Source organism: Salvia splendens, chromosome 9 (assembly GCF_004379255.2).
Source record: "Salvia splendens isolate huo1 chromosome 9, SspV2, whole genome shotgun sequence".
Classification (NCBI taxonomy): domain Eukaryota; kingdom Viridiplantae; phylum Streptophyta; class Magnoliopsida; order Lamiales; family Lamiaceae; genus Salvia; species Salvia splendens.
The window spans coordinates 22,017,745-22,044,051 of record NC_056040.1 but is presented as its reverse complement, the minus strand read 5'-3'; the positions used below and the strand labels follow the sequence as shown (position 1 = coordinate 22,044,051).

The 26,307-nt window shown below is 38.0% G+C and overlaps 4 protein-coding genes and 1 non-coding gene across 7 annotated transcripts; 1 reads left to right on the top strand and 4 right to left on the bottom strand.

Annotated features, from left to right (window-relative positions):
- Window positions 1-316: 316 nt before the first annotated feature.
- On the bottom strand, window positions 317-1,878 carry LOC121746933 (protein ROOT PRIMORDIUM DEFECTIVE 1-like). Its single transcript, XM_042140891.1, has one exon. The coding sequence runs from the start codon at window positions 1,776-1,778 to the stop codon at window positions 504-506; it is 1,275 nt and encodes a 424-aa protein (XP_041996825.1). The 5' UTR covers window positions 1,779-1,878; the 3' UTR covers window positions 317-503.
- A 936-nt stretch (window positions 1,879-2,814) lies between these two features.
- On the bottom strand, window positions 2,815-2,888 carry TRNAV-AAC. Its single transcript has one exon. It is a non-coding gene; the product is annotated as a tRNA-Val (tRNA).
- A 500-nt stretch (window positions 2,889-3,388) lies between these two features.
- Window positions 3,389-7,839, bottom strand: LOC121746730 (homeobox-leucine zipper protein ANTHOCYANINLESS 2-like). 3 transcript variants are annotated; one of them, XM_042140653.1, is made up of 9 exons: window positions 7,661-7,839; window positions 6,416-6,630; window positions 6,197-6,314; window positions 5,405-6,091; window positions 5,215-5,316; window positions 4,928-5,140; window positions 4,420-4,585; window positions 3,998-4,353; window positions 3,389-3,908 (listed from the first exon to the last, which is right to left on the bottom strand). In XM_042140653.1, the coding sequence occupies exons 1-9, from the start codon at window positions 7,682-7,684 to the stop codon at window positions 3,552-3,554; spliced, it is 2,238 nt and encodes a 745-aa protein (XP_041996587.1). In that variant the 5' UTR covers window positions 7,685-7,839; the 3' UTR covers window positions 3,389-3,551. The 3 variants fall into 3 exon arrangements, with proteins under 3 accessions (XP_041996587.1, XP_041996588.1, XP_041996586.1); XM_042140654.1 differs by having other exon boundaries at window positions 7,613-7,830; XM_042140652.1 differs by lacking the exon at window positions 7,661-7,839 and adding an exon at window positions 6,754-7,583.
- Window positions 7,840-19,528: 11,689 nt separating this feature from the next.
- On the top strand, window positions 19,529-21,473 carry LOC121746590 (RHOMBOID-like protein 2). The gene is made up of 5 exons (XM_042140481.1): window positions 19,529-19,946; window positions 20,395-20,558; window positions 20,632-20,795; window positions 20,858-21,111; window positions 21,202-21,473. Exons 1-5 carry the CDS (start codon window positions 19,687-19,689, stop codon window positions 21,314-21,316), a joined length of 957 nt encoding a protein of 318 aa, XP_041996415.1. The 5' UTR covers window positions 19,529-19,686; the 3' UTR covers window positions 21,317-21,473.
- A 1,200-nt stretch (window positions 21,474-22,673) lies between these two features.
- LOC121746598 (probable methyltransferase PMT16) lies at window positions 22,674-25,673 on the bottom strand. The gene is made up of 6 exons (XM_042140489.1): window positions 24,923-25,673; window positions 24,202-24,412; window positions 23,849-24,137; window positions 23,377-23,769; window positions 23,210-23,287; window positions 22,674-23,124 (listed from the first exon to the last, which is right to left on the bottom strand). Exons 1-6 carry the CDS (start codon window positions 25,610-25,612, stop codon window positions 22,905-22,907), a joined length of 1,881 nt encoding a protein of 626 aa, XP_041996423.1. The 5' UTR covers window positions 25,613-25,673; the 3' UTR covers window positions 22,674-22,904.
- Window positions 25,674-26,307: the final 634 nt, after the last annotated feature.

The window sequence follows — 26,307 nt, the reverse complement described above, 5'->3', positions numbered from 1 at the left end:
TCCGCCACCCCCACCGCCCCCAAATGTTGTCCGCACACCTTCCCCACTATAGCCGCTCACCCACCGCCCGCCCACCGCCCCAACCCGCGGCTATAGCCGCGGGCGTCCCATAGTGGACACTCTAACAAAATTAAGGGTATTTTCTTGGGGGGGCTGATCGTGTATAAAATAATACATCACGATTAGTATTTCGACAATTGAACTTTGGAATGTTCTTTTGACAAAACAAAATGGCTTATTCATGCCCAAACTATTGCGTTTTGGCATAACACAATTTTGATGTTATATTTCTACAGCTTATATACAAAATCTCTTCTTATCAATTATATTTATGTTTCCCATAAAACTGAAGGATTTTAAGGGTTCACAATCTTAGCTAAGTCAATTGATGATGGGTAGGATTCTCATTACACCGCTAATTGCCATCCAAATTAGAGAGTCAAGATTTCAAAATGCAGGTTTCCCTCTAAATCGGATTAAAGCCGTTAAGATGTTCACTCTGATTAGCAAGATTCATCTATATCACTTCCACTACAGCTCTCATCCTCATCTGAGTAAGAAGCATCCACCACATCATCTAAATCTCTCCCAACATCCCTTGTATGATCATCCAGTCCGTCCCTCCTATAGCTCGCCAACTCAGGCTCCATCCGGGCTTTCCTCGGACTGACAAGCACGAGCTCAGCCAGCTTCCTCCTCGCAAGATACAGCTCATTCGGCTCCACCAGCTCCCCTTTCCTATACGCCTCCTTCAGAAACACCGTGTGCAGCTTCCCGTGGTTCCCTCGCGTCGACAGGTAGAAGATCCCCTGCTGTTGCAGCACAAACTCCTTCAGCTTCTTCGGCAGGTCCATGATCATCCTAAAATGGGCTATCCTCTCCAACGTCATCTTCTTCTCCACCGTCAGCGCCAGCAGCTCGTGGATCATCGCCACCGCCCTCTTCTCCATCCTCCGCTGCGCCTCCAGTGACCGCAGGTCGTACCCGGACACATCCTCGTAAGGCGACCAATACGGCAGCCTCTGCCATTTCCACATCGCGATCTTGTAATACTTCCCAATTTTGAACCCCGGGGGGAAATTCACGAGGAACGAGAACCGGATTTCCTCGGCGTCCACCCCTTTCTCTCGATATTCCCTTTCCCTCACTCGCTCAATTTCACAAACAGTTAGAGTGCAGTCCCTCTCCACCAGCTCAATGTACTTATTCCTAGTCTCATCAGCATCAAACAACCGGAAAAATTGGGGGTGATTTAAAATAACCGACGATTCGAAATCATCCGGCAATCCAAACTCCTTCCGCGCAATGCGGATGTGCTCCATCCTGACGCGGCCTGTTTTCGACAGCATGAGCAGCTTCCTGATCCGGGTGACTGCATCCGGTATCTGGCGGTGGAGGGCGGCTTTTTCGAGCTCGATCTGCGCGGCGGCTTTCCGGGTGAGGCGGCAGTAGAGGATCCGCTGAACCGGGTGCTCGAACACCTCGAAGACGTGGGGGAATTTGAGAACGAAGCGGCCGGATTCGAACTGCTTGAATCCGATTCGGCGAGAGATGCTGTCGAGGCGGGAGGCGGAGATGATGCCGTTGGGCTGCGAGAGAATGAGGTCTTGGAATTTGAGGACTTTGCGGACTTTTTTCTGGATCTCCATATAGTCATCGTAGGCGTGGTCACGAACTCGCACTTGTTTTTTGGGGATGGAGGTCGACTGCGAAAATAATCGGGACGCCGTCGTCTTCGAGGTGAGCTGCTTCACAGATTGCCAAATTATGGATCGCATTTTAGGGATTAGGGTTTTTCTGATGGGGTTTTGAGAGAGGTCGGAAATTCCTTGTATCTGCTGTGGCTGAATATGGTCTTCGCGGCAGCACTGTATGTATGCTGTGTACAAAACGCAAAGTTTTACACATTAAACGACATTTAGACCCATTCACTGCTTTTTTTAAACATATTCATTGGTATACTAAAATATGCTACTCCCTCCGTCCCCTAAAATTCGTCACCATTTGACCCGGTACGGGTTTTAATAAATGTAATAGAAAGTGGGTTGAAAAAGTTGGTGGCATGTGGGTCCTACTTTTATATATTAGTTTTATAATAAAATGTGAGTGTGAATGAGTTAGTGGAATGTAGGGTCCACTACCAAAAATGGTAAAAGTGAAAGGTGACAAATTTTTAGGGACGGACGAAAAAGGAAATTTTCCGGGACAGAGGGAGTACTACTATCTGTCCTTTTCTCATTCTTAGTAGTCGTATTATTTTATTTTTTGTTATAGTGTGTGATATTTAATCTTTATATTCATAACCATTTTTTAGAGTTGATTTTTTTTCTTGGTTTCAGCGTATTTATTTCATCTTTAGGGAATTGTTTGCTAATTATTGCAGTTTTAAGTCATTTTAATAATTACTGCACTCTTAATATAATAAGTCAACAAAAATAATTAAGAACTTAAAATTTAGTACTATAATAAAAATTCTAATAATGAGAAAAGGAGTCGATGGCATTTTTTGGTATACCAAGATAAAATGCAAATGAATTAAAAGTAATAGGTTATGCCAACTGTTTGAATTAAAAGTAATAGGTTTACATTAGAAATATTAAACCTAATTATTAAAATGACAAAAAATCAATAAATACTACTGAACTCAACGAAAAATCAACTCTAAAAACAGATTAAGAATATATATTAAACATAAAATATAACAAAAAAATACTACTACATGAATGAGAAAAGGATTAAATAGCATACAGTATTTTCGTATACCATGACAAAATGATCTATAAACAAAAGAACAATAAAACAAGAAAAGCTTAATGGCGTCGCCCGGACTCGAACCGGAGACCTTCAGTGTGTTAGACTGACGTGATAACCAACTACACCACGACACCAGGTTGTTTTCTACTCTGAGATACATTTCAATACAATATTTTGATTAGGAACTTTTGACCCTCTTAAATTACTCCATTTAATTGAGTTTCAAAACGTCATTTTATTACCGAATTAGATAGAGAAAGTGAAATAAGCTTAGTGGAAGGGGAGGAAACGATTTTATATGTTACCGGACTCCATTGATTACTTTTTATGCTGAATAATATGGTGGTAAGCCTAAAGATTTAAAGTTCCTCCACGTTCAAAGGTATGGATTGATCATCCTCTAACCTCTAACCATATGGAGTAAGTATACTTGTATTGTTTATACAAAACACTAGATAATTTGCTTAAAACTTGTTTCATCTGAAGCGACTCAAATTCATTTCTTTCAATATTGATTAACAAACAAGGCAACCTTTTACGATACTTGCTTCCCTCCGTTACGAAACACCTATTCTGACATCTTTAAGCATAAAAAGACGCTCGAATATGCACAAATTTAGGATAGAGAAATAAATTTGTAGGCAAAAGACACACAATACCTTGTTCTCCAAAAAAAATTAAGATGGTAGTAAATACAAAGAGGCAGTCTGTTTGAGTCAATACTCGAACCACAACCCCACTAATTCTCGACCACATAGGTTCGTTCTTGACTCAAATTCATGCCCCATCACTCCAAATCAGTTGCACTGCAGCCCGCCTTTGATACCCTGGTGTGTTCGAGCGATGAGCGACTTCACCGTGTTCACCGACTCTATCGTCAGCTGCGCCGCAGGCAGGTTGCTTACCAGTATCTGGAACCCGATGCTCAGCAGCGACCCTCCCCCGCTGCTGTTCCCGCTCTCCGGGAAACAATCCGGAAATATCGCGAATCCCGAGGGCAGGATAGGCACCCCAGAAGGGTCCCCACCGCTCATCACCGCGTCCATTTCTGCAGCCGGGACAGCAGCATGAACGACCACCGCTCCCAGCGCGTCTCCGCTAGTTTCTTGCAAGATCAGCACGTTGCTCTGGTTCGCGTCTGCGCTAGCAGCAGCCTGGACATATATACGAGACAAAATGAATATAAAACAGAACGACAAGTGGCGCGGGATGTGTTTTTTCTTTTTTTTTAAAGAAAACTCACACTTGTTTGGAGAATGGAGATGTAGTTGTCGGGATCGTGGCCCTTGGGGAGACGGAGCATGGATCGCATGGGGCCGTCTTGAGATAAAACATCCCAGTGGCTCCTGGTTTTCTCATCCTGTAAGAAATCGAGCAAGTGCTGTGGCGACACGGGCATCCACTCGGTCGTTGAGGCGCTCAATATGACGCCAGGTGGCGCACCACTATTACCAGAGCTCTTCCGCGTCATCAGCTTGGTGTTGTCCACGTCCTGGACCACCTCCCACTCGTCTACAGTAGAACAGATGCCAGAACAGAATCCACGCGTCATTCGTTGCGCCAGCTTTACGATGCCCTTTTTGCCACTAGGAGGGACTACTGCAATGCAAAAACATATGAGCATCCACTTCTCATTCCCTCGTAAAACATCTATTAAAGTCATACCCGAATTATCGCCACCAGACGACATGATGGAAGCAAAAAGTTCGCATTGCCTATGCAGATTGGACAGCCACTTTTGGGCACCAAAGGCGATCCCGGACCTCAGTAATGGCCGGTACAGTTGATGGGTGATGCGCTCGTCGTATTCAGTGTGCTCGATCCACGTCACCTGAATTAGCATTTTCAAATTAAGAAATACTACAATTTTCCATATATTGTAAGTACTCTTCACTGAGGAAACCAATTCCCAAAGGAGATTCCACAAATCTCAGAAAACATAGCTATGTAAATCAGTTGGTTTGTAGTTCCATAAAACCGATATTCGCATCCTTAATTATAGTGCACTTCATCTATATTTACTCAAAAAGGTCTATCACAGAGAGTTATCGATATTAGTTAGAAAAAATCAGATCCGGAAGCAAGACATCGAAGGTTGTAACCCAAATACTCAAACAACTATATACAGTATAGTAGTGAAAGTATGGAAAAACAAGTTATCGACTCGAATTACCTTGGAATAGCCCTTTGGCGTATCTTGCACAATGCAACCGGAAGGGAGTCTGCGGCAATGGACAGGGACATTTCCAGTTATAGCGTGCAGTAAAGAATCGACAGAGATGTCAACCACAGCCCACATGTCCTCTCCATGCTGCTTGCAGAAACGAATGAGCTTCACTTGGCGGATAGGAACCAACGGTGAGGGAATTTGGAACTCGGCTTGCATCTGGAAAACAAACATAGATGTTATTTCTTTTTCCCAATTTGTTTTGCTGGACAGGTAAGGTAAGAATAACAAACCAGTTGCAGCATTCCATTTTTACTTCCAGCCATCCCAGGAGAAATTATGTCAAGAATCGAGGCACTCCCGATGTTCCATGGAAACAATTCTGTCCACTGCTTCTGCACATGGTTAAGCATAGGAAGTAATTAATAAGTAAACATTACTAGGAAAATAGAATGAGACGGCATCAATAATTAAAGAAATTACCGGGTCCATCAATGCCTCCACAAGTTGCATGCTGTTGATCATCACATTACAAGTAGCTCTTGTTGCTTCAGTTACAAAATGGTTGGGCTTTACACCAATGCAAGGAGAAAACATCTTAGAGTACTCCTCAAGATTCAGAGATTCTTCATTTCCTTCCAAGCTTCGGAACCAAAGAGGGCTGTCGAGCTGGGCTAACTTTATCAGCTCATTAATCCCAGCCATTGCAAGCTCTACAAATAACGATTTATCGAAAGGAGCACTTAAGTTGACCATATTCATGGGAGGTCCATTAGGTGGCATGATGGGAAAAGAATTTGACATCCTATTGCCAAAATCAAGTCCTAAAGGAATCCCAGTCCCGGCATCCAAAGAGTTCAATCCACAAAATCCATTTCTGCCAACTGAGAGATCCAAACTTGAGCTGCTCATTAATGGCGGCGGCATGGAACCATTAGTCCTTCCCAAGAACTTGTCTCCTAGGTGGTGCAGTCGGCTGAGTTCATCCTTCAACCTTGCATTCTCAATCATAAGATGGTGCTGCTCGATAGGCACATCTCCAAGAATGGCCGGACTGCCACAGTTCTCACACATCGGGCTTCTCATGGCTTCTTTCATGGCAATGTTCTCGATCCGGAGCTTGTCATTTTCTTGTTTCAGAATTGAATTCTCATGCCGCTCTAATTGAGTCTTAATCATCACAGTTATATCAGTAACGCACATCACTAAGCGATTCTAATAATAAAAACCAACATGCTTAGCATTGAAAAAAAAAGCTGAACATTGGCAAATTACCTTCATTTGTGTTCTTCTGTTCTGAAACCAAAACTTGACCTGCCTGCCCTCCAAACTCAGTCTCTTCCCGAGCTCTAATCTCGCTTTCTCATCAGGATGCGGATTATCCTTAAAAGAACTTTAAGTACAAATCATTCGGAAATTACTAAAATTTTGCATCATACATATACTTGCAATATAATTCAAAGCAAACAATTAGAAAAAGCGAGCTAAGCTTACGCTTCGAGTTCTTGAATTTGGAATGCAGTGTGCCTATGGTATTTTTTCCTTTTGGAAGCTTTATTATGAGTAGGATTGTCATCATCACCCGATGCGCCTTCAAAGTTGTCGCTGCCGGATCTACTCTCGAGCTCATCCTCCCTCATTCTGCCGATCAAACCACCCTCATGACTCTCCCCCAACAAGCCCAACCCCCCAAGATTCTCCATCTTGGGCTGCCTCCACAATAAACATAAACACATCACAACATTAATGAAGTGCAAAAATAAGCATATTAAACATAAAAAATTGATTCTTTCACACACACACAAACACATTGGGAGAGAAAGAGTGCATACAAGGGCAAGAGAGAGGGGAGGAGAGGAAAACATTTGCATAGAATTTGCAGCAGTTGACATAACATTGTATAAAAATAAGCCATCAGCAACCATTTTCTCTCCACTACTCTTACTAGGAAATCCCCCAAAGCTCATCACTACTAAAAATTTCAAAAAAAAAAATGTTTCTCTCTCATACCCTCCTCTCCACCATAAATGAGTTTGTGAGCAGTAAATAGTTATTATAAGACACGCAAAAATCTAACTCCTCAGCACCACAAGCATTCAGTGTTTGCCTACTGAATGGATGAACTTATTCACCAACCAAAACCCCAGAAAATTTAAGAACACCTAAACGGGGTTGGTAGATGACAACGGAGCTTCCTCACACACATAAAGATCAAAACTTTATCTTGAAACCCTAATCAAGTTCACAGTTTCTAGGTTTTTGACTATCTAAATACAGACGAAAGCGAAGTATCAAGGGCCCTCATTTCATTTCACATTTAAAAAATACGGCAGACTTTTCCAATCGAATCTATAAACCCCGTTATCTTTCTTATTTCTAATCAAGCACCACTTTATGAAAAAGCTTTTTCCCCCGATTCTGAAATCTGAAATCTTGGGGGCGAAGTATATTGAACAAGACAAGAAAAGAGAAAAAGTACACATAAAAAGACAACCTTTCGGTTGTGTGAAAACTCCAAACAAGAGAAAAAAGTCCAATTGAGTGCGACTTTCACAGTTGAAGCAAAACAAAGCAATATCAAAATCTATAAAAAACCAGAAAAATACAAATTCTCAGAATCGCTTATTCCTCGAATTGAATAATTTATGTCGATTTAAAAATGGTTTCTTCGCAGGTTGAGAGCTGACTTACAGTCACAGAAGTCGCACAACTTAGTCAATCAACTATTTCTCTCTCTACCTTTTTTTTCTTACATACGAACATATATGAGTGTATATATATATATATATGCTGCCCTTCCCAAGATTGAATTGAATCTGTTGGAGAAATCCAAACACGGTTGCAGAGGAAAAATAGAAATTTTTTTAGTAGAATAAAAGAACGAGAGAAAGGGCCTTGAGATTGAAATTTTGGTAGACCAAATTATTGGAAAATAAATTGGGAGAAAAAATGGAAATGAATTTAAAATAAGGCAATCGCGTATGCAAGATTTCGAGATGGGGCGGGGTGGGGTCCATCTATTACCAATGTACGTGTGGAGTGTCTGAAATTATCTCCCCACGCTCTCGATTTGGCGCGTGACACCCACTCTTTAAAAATTCATAGTATTTCGGCTTAAAATATAGAGTGATGCTAAATAGCCATAATGTGGCAGGCCATAAAGAGTTAATTTAGTCCATTTACATGTATAAAAAAATTAGAATTACCGATATAAACTTATATACGTGTGAATGGACTTGTAAGTTGATACTTATCTTTGAATTCCATTACGTAAAACACATTAATATCACGAATTACTGTATACGTTGAGCAACAATCAAGAAATGACAGTAGTAATAAGTTGAGCAAAAACTATGAAAGAGCAACACTAACATGTTGAGCAACATATAATGAAGATGATATAAAAGTAAAATCAAGTAGTATTAAACCAAAAATTTGAAAAAAAATTAATTTTTTGTTATTTAATTAATTTATGGCTGGTTATAATGTGGCCGCATAGCTTTATTCTAAAATATATCGCCTACATGCATAGAATTGGGGAATAAATGAGTGATTTTCGAGTGTAAAGATTTAGCCGTTTTTGCATCTAGGATAAACAAGGACATGATGTTTTGGGATATTCCTTTTTTTTAATGCACATGGATGTTATATTAGGAGTAACGTAGATCTTGATATCATAATTTAGGAAATGAAATTATGATTACAATTTATTGTTATATGTTCGCAATTATTTTGCATATCTACTCACATTTCATATTTTAAGACCAATATACCCATTTTCAAACTCATACACGAAAAGTACACGATACTGAAATCTCAACATTTTTAAGTATATTTTTAAATTCTAAATATTACTAAAATTTTAACATATTTGTCATGAAATAACAGAAATATATAGTATCTAGCTACGGAATTCACAAACTATTACAAAACTTAAAAATTGTCTTAGATGTTAATTTAGGCAACATTTTTGCATCCATTTGTCATCATGTAAAAGAGAAACAGCACAAAATCTCATTTTTATTAGTATTATAAGTAATATATTACTAATGACGTTTTTTCCCTTAATTTTCATGTACTCAATTGCAATTATATAGTCAAAGCTCATTGATGCTCAACTTAGTTTCCCTTTGTAATTCGGATGATGCATCATCCCTTTCTTACTTTTTTTTTTGAAAATGCAGTGATAATAGCTTTGTTATTTGCCAATCATACACCAAAACTATAGCAATGATCTGCGCATTTTGCTTCTTGGACCTTTTCCCATATAAATTCATTTTTCTTACCTCAATCGAAGTTATAAATAAAATACATTGTACTAGAATAAAGATTCTAAGACTAAAAAAATTAGGTATTTAATTTATCAAAAGCTAATAATGAAATACAATATGGATATGCGGAAATTGAATCTTAGTTAATTTGATCATCAATATTTGTATAATTAAAAATGTGTTTGGTTTTCAATGCTATAAGATAGGAGTACTTACTTATGTTAATTGCACACTTACTAGTACATTCCTATAATGCATCTCCTATAAAAAAATGCCTAAATATATGTTAGTTTAGAAATTTAATTACTCTGGAAATGAACATTGGATTCTTTGGATTTTTCAACACCAATTAAATTGAGGTCATTTGTTAAAAAAATGGAAAATTGTAATAATGTTATTTTTCTTTTCTGGGTGTGCTTCCAATCTAATGAGTTAGTCCATCAAGTCATCAACACGTATTCCTAACTCCTAACTTCTAACTTCGAATCTGCATAGCAAAAAAGGAAAGTCTCAATTTCAATGACTCAAGACTTTTGTGTCATTTAAGAAATAAATTATTTAGAAAACATACATACATGCATTCATAGTTTTTGTATAAATCCATATTTACTGAGATCAATATTCACTCCTAAGGGCAGCCAATCATATCTTGAAATTTTTTTCTTAAATCAACACATCAAAGTTCCGACATATTCTGAAATTTTACTTGGACTTTGTTGAACTAACCAGTCATTAAGTTCTGATTCGATCTTAATGAATGCTCTTACAAATTCGTAGTATTAAATATAAGAAATATTATATTTCTAAAATATGATTTCCAATTTATTAAAATATTTTTTATTTTTAGTTTATTAATATAAACTTTAAAGTAGTATTTAATCATATTTGAGTTAAAACATATGTACTATCTTAAAATTATCATAATTAAATGTTTTACATCCTATAAATAAGACTAATTTTCATCAATATGTATTGGATTAATCATATAATTATATCGATAATATCCCGATTAGCCTGTGGGACTAGCATGAAATCCGAACATTTTGAGTTAAGATTAAAAATTTATAACCCGATAAAATCACAAACCTGATTAGCCCACACTCAATTAATCCATAACCTGAGGGGTTTGGCCAGAAATCCGTTTGGCTGATTCGATTGACATCCTTGTATATAGTAAAAAGAGTACAACTTCTTTTTTGTCCAAAACATATGGTCAAATTACGAATTTTGTCCATAACATTCATTTTCAGGTTTTCGGGTTCATTACATACGAAAATCGCTCTCGGTTAGGTCCTTTTTGGACGGCTCCGTTAAAATACGCAAGTCAACCGTTACTTAGCAAAAGTTTGACTAAATTAAATAAAAAACTAGATTATTAGTGACTAAATAATTTGCTCATTATTTTCTTAAAAAACACCAATTATCTTTTTTTCTTTAAAACCAATTATCTGCCTTTAACTCTCATTTTCAAAAGAAGAAGGCAAAGCATCGTTCTCACTTTCAGGGCGATACATTCCAACTCTTAGGCGATCTTCCGGTGATTCGAGGCGATATACCATTGTTCCAGCCATGAGTTGGGAATCGGCGTCGCGAAACCCACCTGAACCTGAGAATGAAGGCGAGAAGGGTCATGGTTCGTGTGTAGCTAACCCTAGTCCCGAATGTGGGTTGGCATCGTCGAACCTTAGCCCCGTCGCGGAAGTCGAAGTGGAGCTACATTCCGGTAACGACGGGTCTATGTCAAACCCTAATTCTTCGAAGGCTGACCGACGACCTCCGACTGACGCCGATTTTCCCAAAGTAGAGAGGAGGACGAAGATGAGACTCGACCGCTCGGTTTCTCTTAAGCCGCCACTTCCTCCGAAAGAGAAGGCTGCTGCTTCTTCTTCGAAATCCAATTTGAGTTCACCAGTTGAAATCCTCAGAGATAAGCCGCCATTTGAAATTCCAGTTCCACGCCCTCGAAATCCACTTCGAGAAGGTTAGTTTCGAACTGAGCATATGAGTTATTCGTGGCATGTAAAAAACTAGGGTTTGCAATAATTGGAATAGATTGAATTGTGGTCCCATAGAATATGTATGTAAGTGTGGTCCCACCGAATATAGATTGAATTGGTGGTGGGGAAAACAAGTGGATGGTCTGGTTGTAGGGAAACCATACGACAAGGATGAATTTTTTTGTCTTGATATGTGTTGGACTAATAGGGTTTGTTGTGTATAAATGTTGGACCACTTTATGTTTTTATTGTTTACTTATGGTTGATACCTTTGCTTACAGATGATACATTCACTACAAGGATCCATTACAATGGTGTTATGGAGACATTGGAAGGGGGTGGAAAGCGGTATGTAAATGGTGAGTGTGATTACATTCATAAATGCGATATGGACAAGTGGTCAAAACTGGAGGTTGATGATGCTCTGGAGAAACGGGGGGTAGATGTCAGTGGTTTGGAGTACTTCTACCTGTGGCCAAGGATGACCTTGGAGAATGGATTGGTGCGGCTGTTTGACAACCAGTCTGCAATTGACATGGCAAATTTAGGAGTCAAATATGGAGTCGTTGATGTTTATGCAATTCAGGTTGGGGGTATGGTGATTGATGCTCCTGAGGGGCCAGAGATGCCTATGAGTCAGTTAACACAAGAGAAAGTGCAAAATGAAATGGAAGAGGATAGATGGGACTACAAAGAGAATTTGAGTCCGGTTAGGGTTACAGGAACAGGAGCAAGAATGGAAGACGAAGAGTTTGATGATGAGGTTGTGGCCACAAAGAAGGGAAAAAGAAAGGTTGATGATGTTGACAGCCATTGGATTAGACCCGAACGATCAGATATTTCCCATTGCATTTGCCGTTGTAGCCGTCGAGAGTACAAAGACGTGGAGTTGGTTCCTGGAATTTTTAGTCAAAGATTTGGAAATCAATGACTCAAGAAAGTGGACATTTATATCGGATAGACAAAAGAATTTTTAGTCAAAGATTTGGAAATCAATGACTCAAGAAAGTGGACATTTATATCGGATAGACAAAAGGTATATATACTCTGAAAGTTATCATAATCACAGTTGCTAATTATGGACTTATGCATAATTTACTATGTTGGCAGGGGTTGATCAATGCGGTACGGAGTTGCTGCCATATGGCCGAGCACCGCTTCTGTGTTTGGCATATACATAATAACTTCCGGAAGGTGTTCACCTCGACACCGTTGAAGGACAAGATTTGGGAAGCTGCTCGTGCGACGACTGAATATGCCTTCGATAGGGTCATGGATGAAATCAAGCAAATAAACTCTGGAGCACACACGTGGCTGACCACACATACTTCGAAGGAGCACTGGAGCCGAGCCTTCTTCGGTTTTGAGGCCAAATGTGATATACTCGTGAATAATATTTAGAAGACTACCAGGACGGCCTAAGGGATCAAGGATGAAGTCGGTTCAAGAGCAGGCCGAGATACGCAAAGCCAAAGCAAAGACAACACGATTAGCCCGTCGCCTTGTTGAATTCCGAGAGGAGGATGATGGGGGGAAGAAAATGTCTAAGAAGGGCCTGATGGCAGATTACAGTTGCCGTCTTTGTGGTGAAAAAGGACACAACAAGAGGAGATGTCCCCAAGCCACTGATGCTGCCGATGTGCCTAATGGTATTTCACTAACATTGACTCTTCTTGAATTCTGAGTTTTTTATTTGTTGTGCTATAATCTGTTCACAAAATTAGTTTGATTCATTGATTATTGTTTTGTAGAGCCAACTGTGAGAAAGAAGCGGAATCGTGTTGAGGAACAACCAAAGTGCAGTTTGTGCCGCCAGCCGGGACACAATAGGGCACGTTGTCAAAGTACGATCGCGAACATGCTTCACGAAGGCGGTGCCTCGTCCTCTAACCCTCTCAACAAGAAACGTGGTTCATCCTCACTCACTCGGAAGAAGAAAGGAGGGAAGAAACAGATTGATGAAGAAAACAGATTGATTTAGTGTGATCGGTTTTTTGTCATGTAACATATATATTGAATACTTGCTGGTTTTCTTGCCTGTTGCTGGATTGTTGGTTTTTGGATTTAAGTGTTGTTTTGTTTTGGTATGTGAAGATGTAACCAGCTGCAAGTGTAACGTAACGTTTGTTTAGGACTAGTTTGAAGTACTTTATGAATATGAAGGATGGCTTTCGCATGTATATTTTTTGCATATTTATGCCCCAAATTACAAACCCAATTTCGAACAAGAACATGTTCGAATGCCAAAGAAGAAGAAGCAAGCAAGCTAGCTCGCAAATGCATCGAACTCAAAATACAAAATTCAGACAAAACTTGGATTTTCATCAAATTAATTCACCATACAAAATAACCCAACAATAACTACAAAACATAGAGCATATACAACAACATACACTAATTTCTCCAATTTTGCCTTCATTTCTGCTTTAATTTTATCCAACATCAACTCTACAGCCTCAATGTTTTCATTAATTTCTGCTAAAACCAACCCTAAATCAAAAGCAACAACTGAGGTTGACAAAGAAGAGGCTTCGGCTTGATTAATGTCGCTACTGACGATTCGGAGTGCCGCTACCTCCTTACAAAAGCAGCGCAGGGTCCTAAATCGAAGGTCGCGCCAACCGCCGTTGTCGCCGGAATTGCCGCTGGAAGTCGACCGATGCATTTCAAACGGTTTGTCGGTGTGTTGCAGGGATGGGGGAAACCAGATGAAGAATTAGGTTCTTCGCTGATTGTGTGGGGAAGAAAGAGAGTAAGAGTAATACAAGAACAAAATGTTACTGTTTTTTTATTTTTTAATACAATTAATAAATGTTAGTGTTTTTTAAGAAAAAAAGATAATTGGTGTTTTTTAAGAAAATAATTAGCAATTATTTAGTCACTAATAATCTAGTTCTTTGTTTAATTTAGTTAAACTTTTGCTAAGTAACGGTTGACTTGCGTATTTTAACGGAGCCGTCCAAAAAGGACCTAATCGAGAGCGATTTTAGTATGTTATGGACCCGAAAACCTGAAAATGAATATTATGGACAAAATTCGTAATTTGACCATATGTTTTGGACCAAAAAGGAGTTGTACTCATAGTAAAAAAATGTGTCGTGTGTAATAAATTCATTTAATTCTGCCAAGTTTAAACAAAGTGATCTTGTGTTTCTAACATGTATTGTCCTCCAACAAGAATATGAGCAATATTAAACTAATAATAAACAAGAACAAAGTTTTTTCAACAAAAATCGACACTGCCCATTTGCTATATATATATTCAAAGTTTCCAACACAACAAACGTTAGAAAAAGAAATAGATAGAATTAAGTAGGAGTATATACATAAAACTAAAAAATAAACTGAAATAAATTACTCACTAAATGTTTGCAACTGGATTATACTAGTAATTAGTAGGAACGAGCCAATGCGTTTTAAAACATCAATGAAATACTCAGTTAATTTCGATTTTACCTGATTAACGATTTCTCACGACTGCTAAGAATTGAAATCGAATCAATAACAGCAAAATATACCTAACCCTTAATACAACAAACAAATGAAAATACGAATTAACTAAATGAATGCGTAATTGGCATCTCTCAACATCAAATATAACCTGAACAAGATTATATTATAATAATGTATAAATTCGTTCATATTGATACGCAGATCCCATATTTTAAAAAATAAATAATCTATTAGACTCTCTGTTGAAAATCACCACATCTTTCCGTGCATTGTTTATTTTTTTAGTTAAGAGCATCTCCAATAGCTTAGGACGTCAAATAGCCCTCAAATAGCCTTCACACTGCCACATCATCAGCACTACAATTCTCCTGCCACATCAACTGGACATCAAATAGCCCTCACATAGCCTTCACACTACCTATCCACATCACTAATAACAATTATATAATTTAATTTACAATCGTAGCAACATACAGAATTTAATTTACGAGACAAATACGGGAAAATTGAATAATACTATTAAAATTTTTCATTTCGTTTTTAAATCAACAGAATTGAAATAATTATAATCAATACTCTTAATTAATTCAAAAGGGTATCAGCCCAACCCTTCTGGGCCCAAAACAAATAATTAAGATTGGCCCAATTGCTTTAAAACAAAAATCAGCCCCAACACCTTTAAAAAAATCCTTCCATTCTCGGTCAACTCCTTCTTCTCCACATTTCCACTTCCATTCTCCATTAAAAAAAGTCGAAAAATAAAAAAAAAATAAAATAAAATCGGACGCTGTCGGCGTGGGCACGCCGATTGTGACGCCTATTTAGCCGACGCCGATTTCGCCGACGCCCAATGGTTCGGCGTCAGACCGGCGTCGGCGAAAAATCGGCGTCGCGGTGGTGACGCCGGTTATTGGAGATGCTCTAAATGAATCAAATAAAACTGCACGTGCACCTGAAATTGAATAACGAAAGATTAGGTTGAGGCAAGTCAATGGCAAGATTCAAAATCCGATTAACAAAAATGACATTGAGAATCCATCCAAAATCCAAAACGTTTTAATCATTAGAGAACTATTTCATATACTTTTTTTTATTTCTTCTTTTTGATATGTAAATAGTTAATTAAGAATCCCATGCACTAAGTGACATGTACTTAGTGATATGGAGTAATATATTGATAGAAAATATTTTACTTAATTTTAAGTTTGTTTATAGGAACAAACTAATCTTATTCTTCAATTACTATACTAAACATAAACCTATAAGAGGTATAGAAACCAAAAGCTCAATTTAAATTTAAAGATACGTTACCTCTTGTATACGTGAAATGAACGTATAAGTTATAAGAGACTTGCTTAGTCAATAGTTCTTAAGGCCATTCTAAATAAGGCTGGATATTCTGTTTGTCGAATTTTCGGCCTTATTGCAAGTCTCAATTGTTAGTGAACCACTGATGAATTTAGTTGATGCGGCGTCTTTTTACGGCGCTATTGCGGGGCATATCTACTGCAGAATCGGTCGAAAATCTCCAAAAAAAAAAAAATTCATTTATATTTAATGCGATTGCTACTCTATAAATATCTCTACTTCACATGTCAGACAATATTAATTTGATATTGTCCGATTTGGACCAAACCAACACAGATTTGTTTTTTAAGTCACTCCCAAAAGGCCTCAAACTAATTGAGATTGGACAGGAATTATATACACCTTCAACTTCCCTCAGATTTCCGAGGTGGGATAGATTTGTACTCAACATCACACTTCATAAATTATCTATCTACACTCACAAAAAAAAATCCTGACGGGTTGTCAATGTTCCCCGGCTGTCCCAAAATGCATTTTTTTTCTTTCTATATTCTCTTTTTTATGCATTTTAAATATTATGTAGGTTTTAGTATTGTGCTTTCAAATTTTGTTATTTTATCATTTTATTTTATTTGTGAACTCTAAAACATGAAAAAGGGTAAAAATTGGTGAAACAAGTTGAGGCTGATTTTGGACTGATTTATTATAGGCATTGGGCTAAAATTAACAGGTGAAAAATGAATTAGTGCTGATTTTTGGGATATTAGGATGGCCTAACAAGATTAAGAGATTAGAGATGGTTATAGAAAAAATCGCTGTTGCTGCTTCAATAGTTGTCAAAGTTGGGCCAAAATGTGCCATCAATGCATGGGCCTGTACAGCTAATATACTAATTTTAGCTCCCTTGCCTATTATTCTTTTTTCATGCAATGCCGGCCCATTAATTAAATCTTTGATAAAGAATAACAAAACAAATCATAACACTTACTCAGAAAAAAAAACAAATATTACTTCCTTTTCATTAAAAAAATTTGGAACGAATCAAAAAATGTTAGGGCTTATTTCACAATGAGTGATAAGGAGAGGTTATGGTTGTTTGCTTGCAAGTTTTAAAAACAGTATACCTTATTTGGTAATAATAAATGGCTTGGTTCAAAAAGAAAAATTTTCACACAAAGTTAATCCGATTATACTTACAATAATTTTATCCTATGTATTTGAACCACATTTTCAATCATTGGCCTATAAATTGAAAAGAAAAAGGAGATTTTGGTATCATCCAATCGAAAGTAATCAGTTCAAATGTGAATTATTTTGGTCTCTACTGAATTATGATTATATCAACTACCACAAAACGGATTTTGCCGCATGTATATTTACCAACGGCCGAGATATTTCAGGTGCATGTTAGCACCGGGCCTACCCAAACTTACACGTCATCACATTTAGAATATTTCTACTACCTTCTTTTATATCTCCATCAATATCGACATATACCTTTTATTTGGTAGTAAATTAATTCCATTTACTCATTAAACCTTTTATTTGGTAGTAAATTAATTCCATTTACTCATTAAACTTTAAATAGTAAAGGCCAAAATTGGTCCTGAACATATAGTCATTTTACGATTTTGGTCCTAAACATTATCTTTTAGATTTTTTTGGTCCTGCACATATGGACATTTGATCATTTTGGTCCTGCACATATGGAAATTTGATCATTTTGGTCCTCCGTCAACATTTTCGTTAAAAACTAACGGTCAACATTATCTTTTGGATTTTTTGGTCCTGCACATATGGATATTTGATCATTTTGGTCCTGCACATATGAAATTTTGATCATTTTGGTCCTCCGTCAACATTTTCGTTAAAAACTAACGGTCAACGGCCGATTTTTGACTAAAACAATGGGTTGGGTCGGGTTTGGGTTACACGTTAAGAAAAAAAATAATTATTTTTTATTAATTAAAAAATTATAAAACTTTAATTTTTAGTTATTTTTGTTGATTAAAAATATTATAACGACTAAAACATGATGTTATTATACGATTTAAACATGATATTACACGACAAAATAAAAAATTACCAAATTAAAATAATCATTTTTTAATCAAAATAATAAAATTAAAGTATACTAATATTAAATCTATATAATAAAATTAAATAATTAAAAAATTATTTTTAATAAAATCTATACTTTAATTTTATTAATTAAAAAATATTAATTAATTTTTAAGAATATTATGCTTAGATTTTAACGAAAATATTATGCTTAGATTTTAAGAAAATATTATTTTTTTCTTAACGTGTAACCCAAACCCGACCCAAACACGACCCGACCCAACCCATTGTTTTAGTAAAAAATCGGCCGTTGACCGTTAGTTTTTAACGAAAATGTTGACGGAGGACCAAAATGATCAAAATTCCATATGTGCAGGACCAAAATGATCAAATGTCCATATGTCCAGGACCAGAAAATCCAAAAGATAATGTTGACCGTTAGTTTTTAACGGAAATGTTGACGGAGGACCAAAATGATCAAATGTCCATATGTGCAGGACCAGAAAATCCAAAAGATAATGTTTAGGACCAAAATCGTAAAATGACTATATGTTCAGGACCAATTTTGGCCTTTACTCAACTTTAAAATATAGGACGATTCTTATTGCTAAAGTGAAGTTTATTATGTGAAATTAGAAGGATGGCTTTAAGTTGCGTTGGTGTGAAGGTCATGGATAATAATGAGAGAAGTGTTAAGTTTGCTTATTGTTAATTTGATATGCATGATGGTTATTTCAATTGCTATGTTTTATGGTCATTTTGTTAAATATTTTTTCGTCAACTCGTTCCTTTTGGGTTCTATTGTGTATGAAGGATTTAAGCTTGTTGAAATTTGATATCATTTCCTGTTTTTAATCATATCAAGCTTGTCAATTGAGGATGAATTCTTGGGTGATATAATGGAACACATGCACCACATTAGTATGCCAATTATATGCCAATTTGCTTCTTCGTAATCATATGATTATTTGGTTTTATTTTATTGAGACGAGGATGGAAAGAAACATGTGTCTGAACTACTTTTGTTGGGGTTGTGCAGCTAAAATACGCGAATTACAAATCGATATATTTATGTCATTATGAGATTAATTTATTATTAATAATAATTTAATTATTTTTTTATTTTGTTTATTCTTATGTTACCAATTATGTATTGAAATATGTGCTTTTCAAAAGCCTGTATATTAGTAGAAACGAAGAGAATATTATTTATAGAGATTAGAGGATGAAATATTTAAAACAAGAATTTAAAAAATTCGAATAATCTCGAATATTTCGTTATCACTATTCAAAACTATGATTAAAGAGTAGCTTTGGAAAATATAACCACACTAGTATAGAGATACCTCCAAATCTCGGCCGTTTTGTTCCCATCACATTCTAATAGACTGGGCAATAAAATTCAGCCACGTCATCAAGTATACCAGAGTATGATGAATCAATACATAGGTGATCGACACCTCATACACAGCAATGGCACAGTCCACGTTCTCTCTCCCTCTCTCAAATGTTTAAAACCCACTAATCCCACTTCACTGCTCAAATTTAACACGATTACTACCCAAATTTAACGCCAATAAATCCCACAGTTTCACTTTCATAATTCAATTAGTACTTGCTCCTTATTATAGAGAGAGAGAGAGAAACAGAGGAAGCTGAAACAGAAGGTCTGAGAATGAGCGCGCAGGACATCGAGGGGAAGGGCTCAGCAGCAGAAACCTCGTACGCGGTCGAAGAGAGGGAGAGGAGCTGGATATCATGGCTGATTCCGGTCTTCGTGCTTGCCAACGTCGCCATGTTTGTCCTCCTCATGTATTTCAACAACTGCCCCAAGCATATCAGGAGAGACGACGGCAAGTGCGTCGCCCGCTTCCTTTCCCGCTTCTCCTTTCAGCCTCTCTCGCAGAACCCTCTGTTCGGCCCTTCTTCTTCCACGTAACTCTCTCTCTCTCTCTCTCTCTCTCTTTCAATTACTATTGCTTTTCTGTTTCTGCTGTCAATTCTTCTTTCCTGGGTCGATTAAAGATCAAATTTTTAATGTTTTGTGATAACATTTTCTCCATTTTTGGAGGGAAATTTGTGAAACAGTTGATTATTGATGGCTTCATCACCTTTAAATGCTGTGTGGTTTTGTTGGGTGAAGAGGTTGGGCGTCCCTTTCCTTTAATAAGAAAATAGAAATCAACAACTCTGTTGTCACTTTGCCCAACCACTGTTTCCTCCTCACTAACTTTTTTTGGTTGCTACTGCTCATATGATTGTAGCTTCAATTATTTCATAACCTATGTTTGAAGATGAAAAAAGTTGAAACTTTATTCAATAATTGATGATGCTAGTCTAAAGTAATAATGTTGTCATGCTTATACTATTGGTATTGATGAAGGTTGGAGAGATTGGGGGGTCTTAGCTGGGAGAAGGTGGTGCATCAGCATCAAGGCTGGAGGCTTATCTCATGTATCTGGCTACATGCTGGTCTATTGCATTTGCTTGCCAATATGCTCAGCCTCGTCTTCATCGGCATACGCCTCGAGCAGAACTTCGGATTTGGTAACTTATGTTTATCTATTGTTTCTATATCTGATCATCTGAAAACTAAGAAATCTTGTATTTGTCTTTTTAGTACGAATTGGCACAATCTATCTGTTATCTGGATTTGGTGGGAGTGTGCTTTCTGCTCTCTTCATAAGGAACAGTATCTCTGTTGGTGCATCTGGTGCACTTTTTGGGCTTCTCGGGGCAATGCTTTCCGAGCTCATCACAAACTGGTCTATATATACCAACAAGGTCGGTCGGGCAATCTTCATGTTTTTCTTGGTTATAGTGCTCATGTTTGTCGATTTTTGCAGGTTGCAGCACTGTTGACTCTTATAGTGATAGTGGTGATCAATCTAGGCCTTGGGATTCTTCCTCACGTCGATAACTTTGCTCATATCGGTGGATTCCTGACGGGCATTCTCCTTGGATTCATCCTCCTTCCTCGTCCTCAGTTCGCGTGGCTGGAACGCCACAATCCTGCTGCTGGGATTCGTGGCGTGGCGCCCAAATATAAGGGGTACCAGTACGTGCTGCTCGTTGTGTCTGTGGGGCTACTGATCGTGGGGTGAGTATCGACTACTCTAGCTAGTCTCATTTTTTGCCTTGGAATATCGCAGGCATTGTATTGATGCGTGTGGTGTTTAAAATTGCTCAGGTTTAGTGTTGGAGTGGTGATGCTGTTCCGAGGGGTGAATGCGTACGAGCGATGCCATTGGTGCCGGTACTTGAGCTGCGTCCCAACCTCGAAATGGAAGTGCGACGGCATTTGATGTAGTGATTGTAGATGGGGACATGTGTGCTATGCTGTTTCTAATTGTTAGTTTGTTTTGCATATTTGTTTCCCAGCCTTTTGTTTTTCCTACAGACATGGATTATAGCATGCTCTCTTGTGTTAATTAATTCATTTTAGTTACTCCTTCACATTCATATGGCTGGATCTTTTATCTTTACCATTTCTTTAATCCAATCTCTAATTTCATGATCAATCACAGTCCTATATAAATTAGAAAGTACGGAGTGTAACTTTTTAACTATCTACAAGAATTGTCATGATCATTTTTAGTTGCATCTCGTTTGTATTATTTAAATTATAATTAGTTAGGGATGTCAATCGAGTTCAAACCAATCTGTTTGGATTGTGAGTTATTTGTTAGATGTCATTCGAGTTATAATTTTTTTCAGTTATAAATTGCCATTCCTAACTCCATCGAGTTTAAGGCTAACCCAACGTGCCAATCAAGCTCGAAATTCTTTTTTCTAATACTATTGATTAATTATATCTAAAATAAGTTAATTATACTTACAAATGAGTGTTGTTTTGCTTCGAAAGTAATGTGTATCTTATAGAGTAACAAATATACATTTTATTTTTTAAATTTTTATATACTCCCTCCGCTACAACAAAAAGATCGGATAAAGGCACTTTTAATGCTATTAAAGATGCTAATTTGTGAGTCTAATTATACCACTAATACTTCATAAATTGTCCTTATTGTTGGTGTCCCAACTAAAATTAAGGAATACAAATAGAAGCGTCCTAAAAAAGCAAAAAGATTAAGATAATTTGTCATCAACTTAGATACCCTTTCTTTTGCGTCCTAAATTAGGCTTATTTTTAAAAAATTCTAAACGCTAGTAATTACGTCTCAATTTTGTATTCTTAAAAGATTAAGTTTTTTGCAGTGCTTCGCCGTAAGAGTAGGAGTAAATCAAAATATGTTGTTATGTACATTTGAAAAAAAAAGTATAGCATATACTAACCTTTTAAGGTTTGGAAAGTAATGAACAAATACTGGCCAATCTATGGGACTCCGGTTATTTTGGACTATTTGGTTTATGGTCATTCGGATTGTAATTCTTTTTTCTCCCAACCCTATAAAATTATTGAGTTAATCAAGCCAATTTGTATTTTTTGAATTGAATTGACATCCTTAGACAAAACTGCCCATGCATAAAAAATACGTAGAAACAAGTCATTATTTAACATTTTAACCGTAGGTCAGTATTAAAGATCAAACTCAGAAATAATCTAATTAAATAATTTATGTAGTTTAATATGTGAATTTCACCACAGTTACAGTTAATTTAATTTGATATAGTATGTCAGTTTCACCACAGTCAAACAGCTTTGGATCAAATCAAGTGAACCCTATATATTTAATACATTATCGCACTACACTACAAAGAACCAAATCCGACATCAAACCGTAAAACATTAGACAATACAAGTTGAGTGCAAAGCAAAAACTGAACAATTCTATTTCAGTTGTAAATAAAGAAAAAGACACAACAAATGAAGTAAATAATCATGTAAGAAAGTATAGATCAGAGTTGAACTAAGAGGCTTTAGATCAAAGTTCAACTCTGAGCTGGGGCTGTCCAATACAACTTCACTCCAAACAGAAGCTTCTCTCTCTCCAATGGCCCATCTTCATGATCCACAATCCTACTATCCCAACTCAATGCATCTGCAATCCTCTTCACCTTCAACAACACATCCACATCGTCTCGAATGATCAAGCCTCCTTCTGGTCTCAATATCCGATCCATTTCCAACATTATATCTTCTATTTCGCACCTAATAACATCAATTGCACTTCTTTTTTAATAACAAAACATGACTTAAGAAGTAGCTTGCTCAAGAACATAAATGCTATACTTACCTATCTTGGTAGAGGCTGAAAACCGAATCAGCATGAATGAGATCGTACGTTCTGGGATAAGTTGACATGGCTTCACACCTAAACCAAAAAAAAATCGAAAAAATCTCACACAATGTGGAATGGGAAATACTATGAATGAGATAGATCACTTGTGCATATACACATACCAGCTCTGGTAAGTCCCAACCAGTCCTCGCTCGTAGATGGCGCCTAGCGTGTTGGCCTTAGCCTCGACTGGAACAATGTTCATCACCCAAAGTGGATCTTGGACCAAACTAGCAGCGAATCCACCCAAGAAGGCGTTCATGTCAAGGACGTTACGGTATCTCCCAGCCTTCCCAAGCTGGTTGTTGATGTTCTTGTAATAAGCAACTCGCTTACGCCATAGCTCTGTATCCTTGTGGAAGATCTCAGGTGTAACTCCATCAACACTCCCCCTGCTAATCCTGGGAGGCACAGCCCTCAATCTACGCGGCCATTTCTCCACCTCGCCTCCTGCTACTTCCCCTGCATCGGACACCTCAGGCAACGGGGTCAGGCACGTCTCCAAGGCCGTATACCTGCAGACATTTCATTCAGACAAACATTAATTCAAGGCCTTGAATAAGAGCAGAGGTGTATGTGGATGAGATGACGAACCAGGCTTTGTCCGGATCCTGTACAGGGCAAAACAAAGAGCTCTTCTTGGATTTCTTGCAACTCAAATGATTGAGAGGCTTTTGCCATATGGAGATGTCACTTCTCTCAACCAATTTATTCCAGCATAAACTCCTTGTAACATTCTCAATCTGCATCTGCTCCGCATTGAGATCATCCATTGTCCTCTCCCACCCTCTCCAGTATTTCTTCCAGTTGATTGGTGGGCCCGAGAGGATCCAGTATCCACCCGGCCTCAAAACCCTGTCTACCTCCATCAAGTATGCCCCATCTATTGCAGAAAGCAAATGAGATTGAAGTTGAAGTAGACTACTAAAGAGAGAATGATGTACTACCATGTTGGCCCCATGGGATGAGGCAGCGCGAGCAATGAGCCATGTCGAAGGCTCGTGAGGGGTAAGGGAGCCTCTTGGAGGCAATGACACCAATCAGAGCAGGAACCCCGCGCTCCAGAGCAAACTGCACCTGTGCTTCATGGGTATCCCTCGGTGCAAACGACATCGTCACCACGTTCCGTGATAGAAGATACGCTCCCCAGCTTGCAACCTGCAGTCATAAACCATACATCATCGCTATCACATGATTATTCAAATCTAGTTAATTAGTTGTGATTGTTTTTGATAGATACATGAAACAAACAATTGATGTGTCTAAATAGAGGTGCCTGGACAAAATTGCAGAGGCAAATCAAAAACCCAAAAATGTATTCAAAAGTTCGTTATGTATTTACTGTCCACCTCATCCACACCATTCTTTTGCTGCCAAATTTACTCCAATTGATAATCACAAAATCTCACCACATAAAAACCAGAATAATTTTACAGATAAACTAGACTTTATTATACGAAATCAAAGCAATAAATGTAATATATAATGCCAGTATGTAAAGCTGGTTTTCCCATCCATTTTCAGCAAAAAGCATTTCATCACGTAACACAATTCCGGGTGCCAAATTTCAAAGAAAATCCCCAAGTCAAAATCAATCGCAAACGTCAAAACTTGGTATCAAAGAAAAGCATCCAAATAAAAAAAATAATGATAAAATGAAAATATTACCCCGCAGCCAGTGTCGATAGCGGTCCGGATGGAGCCGTCTCTAAGATTGATGAGCTTCCCGATGTCGTCAATGTAGGCATCCGCGCCGTTGGGGAACATGGTGCCGCCGCCGGGGAAGCGGAAGCGGTCGCCCTCGAAGCGGATCCAGTTCTGGACGGCCTTCTCGACGGTGAGCTCCTTGTGCGGGACGTTGGCGTACCAGGCGAGGTCGCGGCTGAGCGGCCACTTGAACGGGTTCTGATAGCCGTGCGGCGCCGGGATGCGGCACTTCAGGAGCTCCTTCTTCTCCGGGCAGTGCCGCTCCCGGTATATCAGCCTGCTCCGGTCGAACCTCAGCGACCTCTCCTGGTCCTCGCACGGCGTGTACTCGGTGTATTTAAAATCGCATGGCGGGAACGCCTTGACGACGTCGCCGCTCAAAGCGACGTCGTTTTCAGCCGTGTGGTGTGTGGTGAAGTCGAGCTTTTGTGGTACATTGGATTGGTTGGGTTCTGGTTCGGGCTCAACGGTGGTGGCGTTCGAGGTGAAGCAGTTGACGGTGGGGCTGGCGTTGTGCCAGGCGCCGAAGAGGTACGAGAGGGAGCAGAGGATGGTGAGGAGGGCGAGAGGGTATAGTTTGGATCGCTTGATTCCGCCGGTGGTTACAGTTGTTTTTGAGAGAGGGGTGTAGTGTGGGCTAGAACCCCCCATTGTTATGTTTTTGTTTTTCCAATCTCCCTTGTTGATATCAAGTGAGTTTATATGGAGTAGTAGTAGAAATAAGATGGGTTTGCTTGTTAGGGAGACAAGTTAAGAATCAAGTGGGCCCTGAGAGAGAGGGAATGTGCATGTCTTCTATCATACTTATGGGGGATTGGTAGAACACACTTTTGTTGATAACACTACTCTGAATAATGAATAAAATTGTAAAATAAGGATATAAGAAAAAAAATTTAATATGACAATGAAAGATGTTATTGTGTGCTATGTTTTATATAGGTTGAAAAGAGTGAATTAAATCAGTATTAACACAAACCATGTTTTCCGTTGGAGTAATTTTGACCATGTAAAATGGAAAATAAATCTAGCCTTTTTTGGTAATTTATTGATGCGGCATTCGCAAAATCAAATTAATAGCTGTCTGCTTTCTGATCTTTATAATTTTAATAACACTAATGTGCATTTTATTTGAATATGACATTATATTAATGAAATCTGAATCACATATGAAAAATCATTAAAATACTAGTACCATAATTAGGTGTGGAGAGAGAGGGAGATTCTACCTTTGACAAAAAAATGAAGTTTGTATACAGGGGCGACGCTACTTGGGAGGGTAAGGGGCAAATGCTCCTCCCTAATATATTTTTTTATATCATTTTGTTCTTTCATTTTTTTATTTTTTC

Coding starts and splice junctions, on each gene's coding strand:
- LOC121746933 (XM_042140891.1), bottom strand. CDS start 1,778: ATGCGATCCATAATTTGGCAATCTGTGAAGCAGCTCACCTCGAAGACG.
- LOC121746590 (XM_042140481.1), top strand. CDS start 19,687: ATGAGCGCGCAGGACATCGAGGGGAAGGGCTCAGCAGCAGAAACCTCG. Junction 20,559..20,631: donor CGAGCAGAACTTCGGATTTG/GTAACTTATGTT, acceptor TTGTCTTTTTAG/TACGAATTGGCACAATCTAT. Junction 20,796..20,857: donor GGTCTATATATACCAACAAG/GTCGGTCGGGCA, acceptor CGATTTTTGCAG/GTTGCAGCACTGTTGACTCT.
- LOC121746598 (XM_042140489.1), bottom strand. CDS start 25,612: ATGGGGGGTTCTAGCCCACACTACACCCCTCTCTCAAAAACAACTGTA. Junction 24,138..24,201: donor CATCCCATGGGGCCAACATG/GTAGTACATCAT, acceptor TTTCTGCAATAG/ATGGGGCATACTTGATGGAG. Junction 23,770..23,848: donor CAGGATCCGGACAAAGCCTG/GTTCGTCATCTC, acceptor AAATGTCTGCAG/GTATACGGCCTTGGAGACGT.
- LOC121746730 (XM_042140652.1), bottom strand. CDS start 6,888: ATGAGCTTTGGGGGATTTCCTAGTAAGAGTAGTGGAGAGAAAATGGTT. Junction 6,315..6,415: donor CAAATTCAAGAACTCGAAGC/GTAAGCTTAGCT, acceptor TTGTACTTAAAG/TTCTTTTAAGGATAATCCGC. Junction 5,317..5,404: donor TGGAGGCATTGATGGACCCG/GTAATTTCTTTA, acceptor AACCATGTGCAG/AAGCAGTGGACAGAATTGTT.